General features: G+C 56.3%; 1 protein-coding gene across 1 annotated transcript; it reads right to left on the bottom strand.

The window, feature by feature from the left end:
- Positions 1-5,689: 5,689 nt before the first annotated feature.
- LOC120587041 (uncharacterized) lies at positions 5,690-14,854 on the bottom strand. Its single transcript, XM_039843648.1, has 9 exons — positions 14,675-14,854; positions 13,604-13,651; positions 12,321-12,365; positions 11,708-11,791; positions 7,980-8,024; positions 6,848-6,997; positions 6,505-6,745; positions 6,306-6,419; positions 5,690-5,799 (listed from the first exon to the last, which is right to left on the bottom strand). Exons 3-9 carry the CDS (start codon positions 12,342-12,344, stop codon positions 5,690-5,692), a joined length of 768 nt encoding a protein of 255 aa, XP_039699582.1. The 5' UTR covers positions 12,345-12,365; positions 13,604-13,651; positions 14,675-14,854.
- Between the last annotated feature and the right edge of the window lie 1,040 nt (positions 14,855-15,894).

Genomic DNA, 15,894 nt, shown 5'->3' with positions numbered 1-15,894 from the left:
CTGAATGCAGGGGAGTACCTGATGCAGGGAAGTATCTGGTGTAGGGGATTATCTGGTGCAGGGGAGTATCTGACACAGGGGAGTATCTGAATGCTGAGTACTTGTCCCAAATGTGACAAGTGACAGCAAAAGGGCCAAGAAAGTGAACCCCGGGATGATGAGCGAGCACTTCGGTGATCACCTGTCGTACAGCCCCAGAAAAGGCGCCTTGGGATCCAAAGCTCCCGCGGCAGAGCCTTCTTTGAAAGCAGGTCAGTAAAAAGTACATGGTTTCTATTTTTTTATTATTATTCTTCGTCTGGTGTAAAAATATCCTAACAAACCAAAAGAAATTTGGAGGAGACTAATCGAAGGCTCGTCTCACTTTGCAAAAGTATCAACGCTAAGGCAAGTTTCAGACGTGTTCGATTGGCCTGTCACTGGTAAACGGCTCAGGCTTTGTGACATGTGAATGACGGGGACTTTGGGATGCTTGGGTTTTCGCATCACGGGGGGACCTGTGAGGGCCTCGGAGGGAGTGACTGCGACTCCCCTCTGGATTGCTACAGAACCCATCGAGTCCTTACCACCTTCCCAGCGCGGGGACAAGCAAACCACATCTGAAGGTTAAAGGGCAGAATCCAGCTTGAGCCAAGGCAGGGTGAGGCGGGGCTGTTGCAGGCGGAGCCGGTCCGGGCGTGGCGGGCTCTGCCCACCCGCAGGCATTCTTCGGAGGCGCAGCCGGCCAGCCTTGTCGTCCTGCTCTGAGTCCACGGCTGTTTCGCCTGCCCAACCTGCTATTTCTCCAGAAGAGTCTGTTGAACTGCCAAGGACAGAGAGACGAGACGAGATTGCACGAGGCGTCGCCGGGGCCCCCAGCGCGCCCGCGAACCCCCGCTCCTTCCGCGTACCAGAAGCACGGACTCCGTTTCTACGTAAGATAAATAAATGGACCCCAAACGGCTCGGGGACCGGAAAACCTAACCGGCTAGAAAAACAAATAAAAAAAATCAATCAACCTGACCGTGCGACGCAGTTGTCGGGATTAAAAAATAAACACCTCCGGAAACGCAGAAAGAAAGCGAAGGAGGGCGTTTCCTACTCGTGACTTCTCTGAGAGTAAAAAAAAAATCGCTGTGACCAACCCCACGTCGGAAGAGATTATTGTCTCGCGAGGGTCCTCGGTTTTCGTTAACGTAGAATGGTTCGGGGCTAAGATTTTCTGATCGGTTCATTTACTTTTTAGAGATGTGTTTTACACTTTGGGCGGTTAAAGACGATAGGTCATTTTAAAGATCTTTCCTCAGTTTCAAACAGCAGCGAACACTAACTTTCTAAAAGTCGCCATTCTTAGAATTCTAAATCCTTTAATATTTCCTTTAAAATGTTTTCCATTCCATAGGCGTGTCACTCAAATAAATATCACCTGTTTGGGGGAAATGGGCAGCCCCTAACATATACGTAAGTACAAGAAAGACACACGCACATATACGTGCACACAATTTTTTCCCCACCATACTCAAAAGCGGCCCTAATCGTAAAACTCCTCCCTTGAGATCTGAATAGTTTCCATGATTTAAACAATTTCCTCTTGCCCTGTCTTTGCCTTGGAGAAGGAAGGCTTTGTCAAAGTGACCCCAAAACATGACACAACATTGTGTCCCTAAAGACGCACGTGGATCTTTGCTGGACGGCGGCCAGCTGCCGACGTCTGGGCCGTGCATCAGCGGGGCACTGGGAAAGTGACCGTGACCGGCATTTTCAAGAGAGTCTTAGGCCTACATAGGTCTCACAAGAAGCCTCGAGCCCTGGGAAGCTTAAACACCGTCTCCTGCGCGAACCCCCTCGAAAGCCACGGGAGATAAAGGACCCCGGGGCCTCGACAGCGCACGGCTGGTGCGGACGGGGAGGCCGGACAGGGGGCACCGCGGGGCCAGCCGTCCGTCGCCGCCCCTGCTCACCCACCGGGTGGTTCTGCGTTGGTGCCGCGGTGGTTTTCCATGTTCATCTCGCCCTGGTCCGCTGAAAGCAAGCACAGGACAGCGCCCCGGTCAGTGTGGAGCTCACGCGCCCCGACGTCCCACCACCCGCTGCCCAACACGGCCGCAACGGCTGAGCGACATGGTCTGTGTGTGATGAATATTCCTCGCCTGGCACCCCCTCCCGCCCCCGCGAACGGAGACCCCCGTGAAGGCGCCTGGCTTCGAACATTCAAAAAACAAGAAGAAAAGGCAGCCCAAGAGGAGACGGTTTGGAGGGGCCCGTGAAGGCTTCGCACGGCGGCGACCGCAGATGTCACCGGTGTTCCCGGCGGGGCAGGAAGTGGGTTATTGACACTCAGCACATTGAAAGGCAACGGCCACGGCCTGAAACCCTCCGTGTGCTCCGTGAGCCGTGCTTATAGGGCAGCCCTGTCACCACGGGGCTTCTCCAAAACCCCCTAACTCCGGCCCGGGGGGACCGCGTTTGGTCGCAGCTCCCACGGCTCGGACGAGGCCCACACCTTCCAGAGGGAGGAAGCACGCGGACACTTCTGCAAACCGCAGATGCCAGCACCTGTCCCCAATACCGTGTGCCCCAAACGGGATGACAGGCTCCAGGAGGGTAGCCGCCCATGCCATCTGCTTCAGCCCTAAAGACTTAAAAGGCCAGGCACATATATCAGAATAATTAAAGCCAGTCACATGCTTTATTTCGGGTGGGGGGGGGACAGGGGACGGTCTAGGAACTGTGTGTGGCTATCTGATTAAGGACACGAACTGTGCCTTCAGCCGAGGGTGCGGGACATTTGTGCATATGTGCAACATGTGCTTGGAGCCATGTCTAGGCTCCGGGGACGCTGACCAGCATGGCCCAACCTTCGGGTCACACGGAGGACTGATTCTTAAAGGCACAGAGAGATTCTGTGCAGACCCAGCCCCGGGCTCACAGGCTTCACTGGATCAAAACCGAGACACCTATAGACACACCCTGCATCGAGCTGCAGGGCCGTCACGTGACTGCTGTCACGGCCATGAAGCTGGCAGATGGAGGTGACCACAGCCACAGGGAGGGACAGCATTGAGAATTCTCCACCTACGCCCCCATTCGCCGCCCATCCTAACCCCGAAACACGAAACTCAGCCTCAAAATCACCACTCTGCACGCTTCACCGCAGCACAAGATCAAGATAACGAGACGCACTTCTATGCCCAGAGAGGACGGGACCAGATGTGGAAGCTGGAAAAAGACCCAGTGACGGTTCGGTGCTGGTAGGAGCTACGCCAGGATGCGAGAATTCTCGGGGGCCAACGAGACGCCACTGCCCCCCACCGGTCACCCGATGTCGACGTCATAAAGTCATGACATGTTTAGGTTATTCCTAAACACGTGGATTCTCTGCCTCCCTGAAGACCGAGAAGTTCACATATTTGTAAAAACTAATTAGAGAGAGAGAGAGAGAGAGAGACTTAGAAACTGCTTTGGGGAAAACGGAATGATCAATGCACCACGAACATCGACGGCCAGTGGAATCCGAGGGCTCAGGTCCGATCGGCGGGGTCAAAGGTCCAGGACACGGCAGAGACGCACTGGGCGGGGACGAAGCTCGTTCTCACGCGGGAGCCGCCCGCCCCGCGGCTTCCCGTGCCGTTTAATTGCAAAGGGCGATGTCGGCATTTGTCTTCCTTTCCTGAAGCTCTGAGCGTCCGTGCGTCCGTGGAGGAGGGAGGAAACCTAGACGCGTCCGGGGTACGACATGAAGTCGGGCACGTTCTCGTCCCCGAGACACTCCACTCGCACGAGGGAGCGGACGGTACATGCCAGGGGGGCTTTGGCTCTGCGTCTTAGTGGCCGGACGGGCGGTGATCCCGCGGGGGGGATCGGAGGCCCGCCCGGGGTGCTCGGCGCCTCCCTAGATTTTCGGTTCGTCTGAAACGGGAACTCGAGAAAGAGACAACGGACGTAAAGCTCTGACGGGCTCGTCCCGGGGGGTGGCGGCTGCGAGCTCTTAGGAAGACGAGCGAGCGGTTCGTTGGGATCGAACGTGGGATCTCGGCCCGAAGTGAGAGGGAGGGAGGGAGGGAGGAAGGAAGGAAGGAAGGAAGGAAGGGACCCACCAGTAGCTCGTTTCACTAAAGCCTCCAAAAACAGCCACACTGGGAAAAGTGACCGGACGACCAGGGAGAACCCGCCAGCTCGGGCGCAGCGTGCAGCTCCCCTCACGTCCCGTGACCAGCCAGAAGCCGCGCTCTGTCAAAGCAGGTCCTTCTGCTGCCTATTGCCCATCGCGTGACCCAGTCCCCTGAAGCCAACACGCAGAGACACACGCCCCCCGGGAGCCACGTTCCGAGCGGCTGCCACGGCCCAGCACGAGAACGCGCTGGATCTCTCAGTCCGAAGGCAAATCTTTAAGAAAACGGGACGGACTTGTCCAGTTTCGCTGGCCGTGCATATTTTTTTCCGCATAGTCGAGCACGACACATGACATTCAAAGACCCTTGCACGGACTTAGACCCCGACCGACAGCATGCGATCGACGCTTCTCGCCCGGCGCTGGGAAAAACGCACACGCTTCGCCCACGTGTCGAGACGCATCTCGAAGCAGATTCAACAGACAGGACGGAAGTCGAGAGAATGAAAAATCCTGGAAAACCACACTGCAGAATCGGCCAGTCTCGTACAACAAGTGTCCCCAACTCCACGGTTTCCGTAGGAACCGAGGTGCGTGGCGGCCACGTCTCTGTTAGGAAATCTGCAACTCGCCAGCACATGGGCTTAGAGGACCAACCCATGACACAGCCCTGCACGACCCCAAGACTCCCGGGAACCACACACGCAAGATCCATTTGATACCGCAGGGCCGAACCCGGCAGGACCTGTCCACGTAGTGAGACAGACGCTTACTCTTCCCCGTGAGGGTCTTGGGGTGGCTACGAGAACAGCGGCTCATGTTCTTTGTGTTAAACGCTGGGCGTTTTACGGCTGGAGACGCGAATGCCTCATTAACCGCCGTCCGCAGGGCTGGCATTTCCCGTCGGGCGTGGTACGTGAGCTCGGGGTCACGGACCCCGTGAAAACTGGGAAGACAATGAAGATTTAACGTCGCCCCTGACGCTAGCTTGGCCTAAAGGCATCAAAGACGGTGGGACAGCCTCTGGGCGCGTGGAGACCCCCAGCGGCACCGCGGCACCCCAGAAAGCCACGAGAACGGTCCGCGGCCACAGAACCGTCCGGGGTCCCCCGGCGGACTTCAGAGCACGCCGCGAGGGGCGCCCCGCTTGCCCTCCCCCGGCCACCGCCGCGGGCCCCTCCTGCCTGACGTCAGGCTGAGCTGAGCATCTCCCGCGAGGGAGGCAGATGTCACCGTAAAGGACGGAACCCCTGCTCATGTAGCCCGTCCGCCAGCGCGAGGAGAACTTGAGAGGTGACAGAGAGGGACGGTGCCTTCGCGTCTCGCTGCCCGTTCTATCGGCAGCTCTTTGCCGGGCACGTCCCCAAAGTCCGTCATGGGTCCACTCGGCAGCGCCGCTGCTCGCCCTGCGGCCGGACGCCCCCGGGTGGAAAGCCCCCCATTGCAAGTGGGAGGCGATGCCTTCAGGCTCCCCGCACGGCACCCCAGGAGCGACGTACACACCGCAGCTTATTGCAGGTGGAAACCCGAAGCTGCATGGGACTGTCCGCCTCGGGCTAGCGGTGGGGTCCGCGGGCCGGGGACGGGCAGGACGCACGCTCACAGGCGCCAGGAGGCTCCTCCGTGCAAGATGGGCGCCCAGTCCACGGGACCCTGTCCCCTTGTCCCACAAACCACGTCACAGCCTCGTGAGCCCCGCAGAGTGAAGGCTGGATCCAGACAGAAACCAGTGTGGTGGCCCCACGGCCATCAGTCCCGTCCTGACCACGACTATGACGATGACAGTGACTGTACGGTCGTCAAGGAAGATGCATCGATCGCTCTGGGTACCCGTCCTTCAGCGCCGGCTCCCTGCCAGGCGGCCGTCAGCACCTTCGCTCACGACCTCCGAATCATCACAGAAAGTCCACACCTCCCGGCTTGCACGTCCTCCCTCGACAGATGTCAAAGCCGCGGCCGGAGTCCTTGGTCCCCGACACAGCTCTGCACAACTGGGCACGGGCCACGTGGGGACAGAAGCCGACTCTGACTCCTGCGGCCTCGCGGCTCCACGAAGTAGCCGTCAGCCGCCGGACGGAGGTTTGGCACCGAGCTCAGTGGTGCTTTTCTTAAGTTTTGTTGTGTTTTTGGTTTTTTGGGTTTTTTGTTAAAGAAAGCAGAGTTTTTAAGGTAGCAAAGCGCAGGGGAAAGGAAGCAGCAACGGTGACGACCTTACCGTTTTCTTTGAAGCAAAACTTCTTTTTCTGGTAGGCGATGAAGCTGGAAATCGCTCCAGCCACGGCCACCACGACGGCCCCAATGATGCCAGGGACCACCCCGGGGGCGTCATCTGTGGGGAGAAGCACGAGGCCTCGTGATGGGGCCAGGCACGGGGAGACGCCAGGCCCGGTGGCCGGACGCCCTGCGCACAGGACGGAGCCGGGGCTGAGTCCCAGGGTGGCCGTGCAGGGGACCAACTCTGAGCCCCTCCAGCGCCCAAACGCAGCCTCTGATCCTGCACATGACACCCGGAGGCAGCCCCACCGCCCGGCCCACAGGGGTGTCTCCTTCCTGTACCCCAAAAGTCCCAGGCAACACCGCAGCTCGTCCCGCTGTGCGCCCCGGGTCCCGCGCCATCATCGGTTCCCAGCACAGCGTCTCACGCTGTCCCTCCCCGTCCCGTGAGCAGCGCACGGTCCCCACGACCGCGCTCGCGGACGGGGACACGTGCTCCGCCGGGAAGGCGCCGGCTGCGCAGACCGGGGCCCGCCCCGCGGCCGCACGCGGGGACACGGCCGGCCGTGCACGCCCTCTCTGCACCGCGCGGCCCGCAGGCCGGGGACCCGCGCCACGCACCCTGGTCCTTGCCGTCGTGCCTCTGGTCTCCGCCTCCGCCGCCTCCTCCGCCGCCGCCTCCGCCGCCTCCCGCTGCAAGACAACGAGGCTTCCTGAGCGGCCGCATCAGGACGATCCGCGGCGAAGAAAAACCCACGCCCAGGGCCGGCGCCGGGGACCCCGGCTTGTGAAGCGACCTTCACGGAAGACGCCACGGCACGGCGAAGGCCGTTAACATCACGGCGTCCCTTTCCAGGGCCGAGCGGGATGCCCCCGACACGCCGAAGGTATTCTGCGTCTCCCTCCCGTTTCCCAGAAGCCTCGGTCACACGGGCCGTGCACGCTGGGCCACAGGAGGCCCACCGTCCCGCGGGTCCTGAGGTGCCCCAGGGACTCTGTCCCCTCTCACTGGGCTCGGAGACAGCCCAGGACAGGACCGTGCAGCCCGCCCGAGACCCTGCGCAGGGCCTCGGGGAAACCAAGGTTCACTCCTGTTCACTCCTGAGACACACACAACACATCACGACAGAACCATCTGTGCACGTGCTAAACACGTGCAAGTGCATTGTGAGTAGTGCAAGCGTAGTCTATATTTCATCTTCTTTATTTGCTCTGTTTCGAGATTCTTTTGGACCCTGCTCCGACCTCCGAGTTTCAAGGCAGAGGCAGGAAAACCTAGTATCACTGTAATGCCGCCAAGTGTCATGTGGGCAGGTCACCTCCATTCCTTCTGAGGGCCTCGGTTTCCACACTCATTAGTTATGCGACACCACACAGGCCACCAGCAGCACAAGATCGTCACAGACGACCTAGGCGAAAGGGTCCATCGGCGGGTGCCTGGCCAGTTCCAGCCGCCCCATCCTGGAGGGCAGGAAGGACCTGCTCCATCCGTCAGGGAGCAGCATCCCCCGGGGCAGCCTGGACCCGCGACGTCTGTGCAAACACCAGAGCTCAGAGGGAGAGGGACAAGCAGCCCACTGCGACCTCTCTGGCTGCCAGGACTCTGTGACTCGGCAGACCAGGTAGGCGGCAGGTGATGGACAGAGAGAACACACAGAGAGACAAACCACTCTACCTCCACCTGAAGTCCCGTCCACGAGGTCGGAATCCGAAAATCCACCTGGGGAGGAAAAACAACAGTGTCACCTGGCACGTCTGAGCCGTCGAACCAGTCTCGATGTCTTGAAGGAAAAGAGAACAGCCTTAGACCCCGCGAAACCTTCCAAATATGGCCCTGCACCGGAATCCCCTTTCTACCCTAAAACTCCTCAAATTGGTCTCGCCCGAAACCCGGCTACGGCCCCCAAAAAAGTGGACGCCGAAAGAAACGAGAAGGGGGTACCTGTTGTTCGCGTGGACGTAAATATAACCATCCCAAAGGGCTCTATTGAGGAGAAATCGATGGCACTAATGACCGTCACTGTCCAGCGTCCCATAGGGAGCGCTGTGCTCTGACCGCGCCTCGACTCGGGACCCAGCCCCGTGACCAGGTGACTCACTGAGGGCACCAAGACGTTAGCCAGACGGGACACGCCCGGATGGCTGAAAATCTAATCAGTGGGGGAGGCGGGGGACAGTTATTTTTTTCTGACACACACTAAAAAGTTTTTTTTTTAACCTTCACAAATGCAATTTGGGAAACTGCATTATTGACGAACTGCTAACAGAGTCCAATTTTCTTTTTTTTTTACATTAAAAAAAATTTTTTAATTTTTCGATTACTTTGATATTCGATATTATTTTATACTAGTTTCGGGCACATAGCATCGTGGTGAGAATTCTGTATAATTAGCAGCGATCGCCGTGGTAAATCGAGTGCCCACCTGGCGGCACACCTAGTTATTACGGTGTTACCGACTCCGTTGCGCTTTATGTCCGTGTGACCGTTTTGTAGCTGCCGATCTGCCCTTCTTAATCCCATCCCCGCTTCCAAGACCCATCAGTTTGTTCTCTGTGTCTATGAGTCTGTTTCTGTCGTACTTGTTTATTTTTTTCTTGAGATTCCAGCTATAAGTGAGATCATATGGGATTTGTCTTTCTCTGTCTGACTTCTCTCAGTCAGCACGATCCCCTTTCTACCCTAAAACTCCTCATGTCCACCCATGTTGTCGCAAATGGCGACATTTCATCCTTTTTCATGGCCGAGTAATATTCCACGGTGTCCATGAACCACCTCTTCTCTCTTCGTTCCTCTATTGATGGACTTTAAAACAAAGGCTCTAACAAGACACAACGAAGTACCCGGGGATCCCTTTCCAGGTATTTATCTGAAGAAACCCAAGACACAGGCTCCTCCTCCACGTTCGAGGCAGCATTGTTGACAGAAACCGAGGTTTTTAAAGCAGCCTCTGCTGGGTTCAGCCCTCCTGCCCCATAAGGACGCATTCACACGGGCAGGTGGTAGGACGTGAAGGACACAGGAGGAAGAACGCTGTCATGCCAGCTGCGGTCACCCAGACAAGCGAACCGCAAACACAGGAGAGCCAAGCCCAGGGCAGCCCGGCCCAGCCCAGGCTCCTTACACGTCATACGCTTTAAAATTTTAAGCCTCCCAATTTGGGGATGGCTGTCTGGATGTGTTAGGTGATGATGTCTCGCTGACACACATCGAATTTAATCCACCTGTTTTACAGAACTTATCATGACTAACCAGAGTTTAATTCCAGAAATGCAAACGGACACTTTACATGTCGACGCCCTTCAACATAAGTCATGATATTCATGGGTTGAAAAGAAGGGCAAAAAGACAATCTACTTGGATGACCACGCGCATCTAATAAAATTTAATATGTATGCCCGTTTCGGAAAACTAAGTGAACTAGACTAGAACGATATTTCCTGAAATGAATCTCTTTTTCTTTAAAAAAAAGAAAAGAAAAGAAAAAAATACACAACTTTTTTCATATAAAGTGGAGCATGACTTGTCTCCTATTTTAAAGTTGTCTTGGGTTTTGTAGCCAAGGCAAAATGACATAAAAACAAGTAACTTGCACGGAAAATAATATAAACGTAAGAAAGGGGAACGTTTAAAAAAAAATCATTTGCAAATAATATGACAGTCCTCTCAGAACAGCTAAGACATAAAGAGAAACTATTAAAAGAAATAAAGGGTCATCAGTAAGTGGCTCATTCAGAAATATCGACAAAAGTCATTTCTATAGTATAGAAATAAACAGGAAAATAATGGACACAAAAACGTACTTACAGAAGCAAGTAAAAACGGGGAGAAACAATTTAGAAACACATTTAGAGAAATAATGAGAAAGAAGCCCATCAAATTGAACCTCAAGGAAAAAGCTGCATTTTACGATCGTGTCTGCAGTCTGTACGTCCACTTACAGTGCTGAATGGTCCAACTGAAAACAAAACAGACCTTTTATTTTCCCCAAGGGAGAAGAGGAACAATGACAAAATGTTTCTGAAGTTAAAAGGAAAAAATAAACAGTCACAAAGGAGCAGGAAGAAACACACAAGCATAAAAGACGCCACGAAGAAAACAGTTTACCTTGCTCTACCAGTGAAAAAATCCTGTTGAAAAATACTCAAAGGTGAAAATAAGTAGCAAAAACTATCTTCACGATCAATGACTGAACATAATTAATATCTGTAAATAAACACGGTAAGATTATAAGTCAGTAAGGAGACTAGATATCCTGAAATATAAGAAATAAAAAAGGACAGCAATAACCGATATCAAAAAAAAAAACAAAACAAAAAAGCCATAACTATCTTGCCAAGTGACATATGGAATTTTTTTTTAAATTTCGGAATAAAGAACCTGAAACAAGGACAAAGTGGGGCTTTGACAACCTATCTGATAGGTGTTTTCATGAAGAAGGCACTAAAGAAATGGATGCTCAACACACAGCTGGAAGCGGCGTACATTGGCAGAATTCTGAGGGCGATTTAAAAAAAAAAAACACTGTCAAAAGCTGTAGGTGTCGCTCACCCACCTCGACCTCAACGGGTTGATTTTTAGAATCTCTTTGAAGGAATTAACGACAAGAAAGGAAAATGCGTGAAGGTGCCTTACATTCGCTTTGACATTCATCATTCGGCAATATCCGAAGGAACGTGACGTTCTCGAAATCAGAGATTCCTTAGGAGGGCATGTCATTGTCTTTAAAAATTGTACGGTCAACGCTTAAATGACACGAAGAAGTGTTTATGGAATATTATTAACAAAATATAGCGAATATTATTAGCAAAAAATAGCGTTAGCACACAGTATGAGCAAAAGATTGCCATTTTCGCTTAAAATTCCTTTCGCTCAAATTGACATATGAAATGCTGGATGGAGAGAGTGACCACGCACACGTCAACGGCACTAGAAGGTGGACAATGTTTGTATTTTTCTGTGTTGGAAATTAAACTAATGTGTAAACAAGGAAAACACTGAAAATCTACAGTTTCGACAGGCGTTCCATTCAGAAAACCGATGCCACGCCGTGACCGAGCCTACGGGGATGTGTCGGAAGAGGCAAAACGGTTTCGAAACAAGCCGATTCTCTCGTCCACGTCGATTCTATGTCCTTAATAACCCGCATTCGACCTTTCAGAGAGCTCGCGGAAGCCTGGACGCGACATCGGGCTCCGCCGGGTGAAAATCGCACGCGAGGCAAAAGCCTCGTTTCGGAGCAGGTCGTGCACGACGGGGGAGTCGACATAACGCTGCACGAAGGGACCGAACACGACACACGCCAATTCGAGCTTCTCCCTCGCGCCCCTGACATGGACCTCGCTGCTCTTCCCGGAATAAATAACGACGCAGCGCAGACCCGCAGAGCCGCCCCGGGGTCTTACCGGCAGATCCGGGCTGCTCGGGCTTCGGCTGCGGCTGCGGATTCGGTTTCGGGTTGGGGTGCGGCCTGGGCGTCTGCGGCACATCTGTTTGCGAAAGGTCAGAGTGATGTCGGGCACGTTGCCGGCAGGAAAGCGAAGCGTCCGTGACGAGGGCGCACTGGACGGTGCGATGGCGGAGCGGGGGAGGGGGCGGCCCCGACACACCGCCGAGCACCCGCGCAGCCACAGCGCTCAGCCAGCCGCGTGTGCCCCGGGCAGAAACCGAACACGTGCGCCTGGCACCACGGGCCCCAGCGCACGGGGACACAGCGGGCTTCTCGGCCTGATCAGTCCGGAGAATTTCCACGCGGGGTCCCCTGTGGACTGAGCCGCTGCAGCCAGCCCTGGCGAGGACCCTCCTGTTTCTTCCCATCCCCCTAAAAGGCTGCGTTTTCAAGGTAAAAGCAAGCACGCGGAGAAGAAGCACAAACTCAACAGCACGGCCATTACTGAGCTTTTCCTGGTAGACACCGGCTCCCCCGATCACTCCAAAGGGATGAGGCTCTTTGAAATGATACTCATTGGGCGCGAGGAAGCAAGCCGGCCACGAGGGACGTGGAGGAGAGGTACTCACGGTGTCCGCCCCCGCCCAGGGCATCCTCTAAGTCGAAGTCGTCACCTAAAAGAGAGAAACCGGTGGTCAATCCCCAAGTTCGGGGCGACGCGTGCAGGGAAGGGGGCCCTAAACAGGTGCACGAAACGCTGTGGCCGTGAAATCGGAAACGCTTTCTGCCAGCGAGCCAGCCAGGATCTCGGCAGAGAGGCTGCACTGCCCACCGCGCTCACGTCACCAGGCTCTCAGACGAAGACAAACGTCATCTACGAAGAAGTCGAACGCGCCACACGGCCCGTCCTGGAATTCCAGCCCCGCCTGCGAACGTGCTGTCCTCCTCCTTTGCCAGGCCACCATCTTTCCCCACCAATGGACCCACGGCTCCGGCCAGCGAGACCGCCACCAGGGAGGCCCCTCGTGAGCCGATACAGGGGGGAAGGGCACCTCGAAAGCGGTTCTACTGAGCCAGGCGGGTTTGCCGAATCGACCCGAAGACTGCCGACAGTTTCGAAGGCCGCCTCCTTCGTTTTAAGAACGATTTTCAAATTCCAGCTACGTCTAGAGACGCTCGTGTGTCCCCTGGACACAGCGAATCACGGGCGGGAGGCGTGACGGCCGCTGGAAGCCGACCGCGCGGCACGAATTCTGTGACCGGACAGTTATTTATCCGACGTCCTCCGTGAGCCCGCTCAGCGCGGGGACGCGGACCTCGGTGAGGACTTGCGATCCCTTCGCGCAGGGAGGAGACCTTCTACGGGGCAGCCCCAAAGTTAAGTGACCTCTTATGACTGGGGGACAAAAAAAACGGTCACAAGCTGTCCCGAACTTTGGGCATCAATTTCTGAGCGAACCACCCACATCGGACCATTCCCTTTGGCAATTTTGTTATCTCTGCCCAGTTTCTGCATTTTCTTAGCAAGGACCGGTGACAATCAAGTCAAGCCCGGTCCTGCAGGCCGAAATCTGAGTTGGCTCATGGGTCACGGGGCAGCTCGGCCCCTAAAATTATTTCCTCCCAAGAAATGATTATCCCAAAACAGGGACGGACACTCAGAGGAAAGACCGGTGCAGATCCTGTCAAAACGCCCCGGAAGCACCTCGTGGAGGGGTCAGTGTCCGTTCTCACAGTCACGACTGCACTGGACAGCTTCATCGTCACAGGGCGAGTCGCACGTTAAGCAGACTACGTCCACAAGCCCCGGAGGACGCGTCCGCCCGCTCGGCCACGCCTCCCCCGGCTCTCGGGGGACCGCGGGGCACACGCCGAGCATCTCCGTGCTACGTCTGCACAGTGAGCACATTACCCGCGTTCGGTCTCTTCGGGGGTGCCACGGTGGGTTTCTTGTCAATGTCTACAGGGAAAAGAGATCAGTCATTAAAACTCGCAGCTCAGAAACAGTGAGGTCTCAAGGATGTCCCATTAAAAAAAAAATCGTGCAGGTGTGTTTCAAGCATCGTTTTTCCTACGCCGAGGCCACCGGTGGACGGGTGACTCGTGAGCCCACTGTGACCCACGGACGTCAGCAGGCACGTAGGTAGGCTGACGTCAGCTGCGATTTTTGTGGGGAGCGGGAACCCCCTGCCAGCTCCGGCGTTGACTGGGGCTGTGAGTGGGGCCCGCAGGACGGGAGGTCAGCGCTCACACAGGTGAGACGACCCGGAGGGACATGGCACCCCTGCTTGAACTGCCGCTCACGTGTCTTGCGTGGAACACACTCCCGGCTCCCCAGGACCCCCTACCCAGGCCGGCCTCCCAGGAACCAAGCACGAACACACTGAGGTCAAGAGACCCAAATGCGGCCTCCAGCCCCTCCTCGTCTGACTGGCCCAAAAGCACCCCAACACCACCACTAAGGTGATGGGGTCTGTGCCGTCCCGTGGTTTTGACTCCAGGGTGTCCGAGCACGCCCCCAATTTCACGTCCACCCCAAACCTCGCAATTTGACTTTGTTTAGAAACAGAGTCTTTGCAGGTGGCATTGGTGAAGCGGACGTTATTCTAGAGGTCACAGTGGACCCACAGGGATGGCTCTTTATACGTCCAGGGCCCCAAAAAGAAGGACAAAGTCTGGACACAGAGGCACAGGCACTCAGGGACATGACGAGGCTCAAGCCAAGAGAAGCCAGCGCTGGCTCTCTCCCAGGTCAGTGTGCCCAGCAGGACGCCGTTCCCCAGGCCCCCGCCCACTGTGCACGGAGTGTGTGGCCATCACGGGGCTCACGCGTTATTCCCGGGGAACCCCGTGAGGCCACCTCGATTCCCCTCGCCTGATGTGCCTCTGTGTACGACAGCACAGCACGCTCAAGCGTGTCGACTGCATGGCAGGAAAATATTCACGGTCCTTTTTTTTAAAAAATGTCGTTAACGGTACTCACCGCCAAGGGCATCCGATAAATCGAAATCGTCTGGGGAGAAAGAGAGTCCCGTTAGAAATAAGGGGAATCGAAGTGAACTTGGAAATCAAGAAAACAATTTTAAAAAAGGTGGGGAGATGAGTTTCGCTAGGTTTTCTCATGTTTGTCGGGGAAGAGAGGGACTTAGCAGCGGGGTGGAGCGCCCGGGGGACGGTCAACCGCAGCCGCAGGTCCCGTCGTGATCCCAACGGTGCCGGCCCCGGTCACGGACGGAGTCGCCCAGGAACGCCAGACCCGAGCGGAGTGCGGAGCGGCCAGACGCTCGACACCCGCCCCCCAGCTGCTTCTGTCCACTGTTCAGTCCCTCCTTCCCGACCACGGTGAGTGTCACCGGCCAGACCCCAAACCGACCCCAGAGCCCAGCGCTCCCCAGACCCGAAGGCCAGCCAAGGGCGTCCAGCCACGTCCGAGAGTGGACAAGGAAAGGAAGAAGGTGCCCTGCCCTGCCCTGCCCTGCCGTGGGACAATTTCCATCCACTCGCCCCACAGCGGAAGCTTGGCTTACAGATGACTGGGGGACCCGCAGAGCACACGAGACCCCGCACCTTTCCGCGGGGTAATGTCACCTGCCACTGCATCTCCGAGGGCTCCCCCGGCCCCTCGCTGACCCCTGGACACCAAGCCCCACCCTCACCACCTGCTGCTGAGGTGACAGGAAAAGCCAGGTGACTTCCACCTGGGCATGCGCCACGGAAACTCAGGAAGGCAGGTGCCAGCTCCACGTTCCACGACGTGCAGACGGCCTCGGCCCCGTCACACACAGGCGCCTCATCGCTTCCCGTCCTGCTGACACCTGGGGCCGGTTTTCCCAGGTGCGCACACACTGTGTCGTCGGCGGAGACCCCACGGTTCGGCAGCTTGCGGCTCGGCTCGGGCGGGTTCTGAGCCCTCCCGATCCGTTACTAATCTGCAAATCTCATCCACTCGTCCACGGCCACGGGCCCACTCATTCCAGCTGGGACTAGGTGGGGTCACAGGACACGGGCAGGGGGCTCCTGGCAGAAACCCCCCTCTAACCAAGCCTCCCAAGACTGCCAGCTGGGGTGGGGGACGCGGAGGGCGGCCAGGGGGACAATATGCAGGCGTCAGCATCTCTGTAGCCTGGGAGCAGCCCGTCCCTCAGCGGAAGCCCGCACGGCCTGTGGCTGCCAGCTGGCCACTCAAAGCCGCAGATGTTATCG

The sequence above is a fragment of the Pteropus medius genome, unplaced genomic scaffold (assembly GCF_902729225.1).
Source record: "Pteropus medius unplaced genomic scaffold, Ma_sr-lr_union100, whole genome shotgun sequence".
In the NCBI taxonomy this organism is placed as follows: domain Eukaryota; kingdom Metazoa; phylum Chordata; class Mammalia; order Chiroptera; family Pteropodidae; genus Pteropus; species Pteropus medius.
This window is presented reverse-complemented; position numbering and strand designations above follow the sequence as displayed.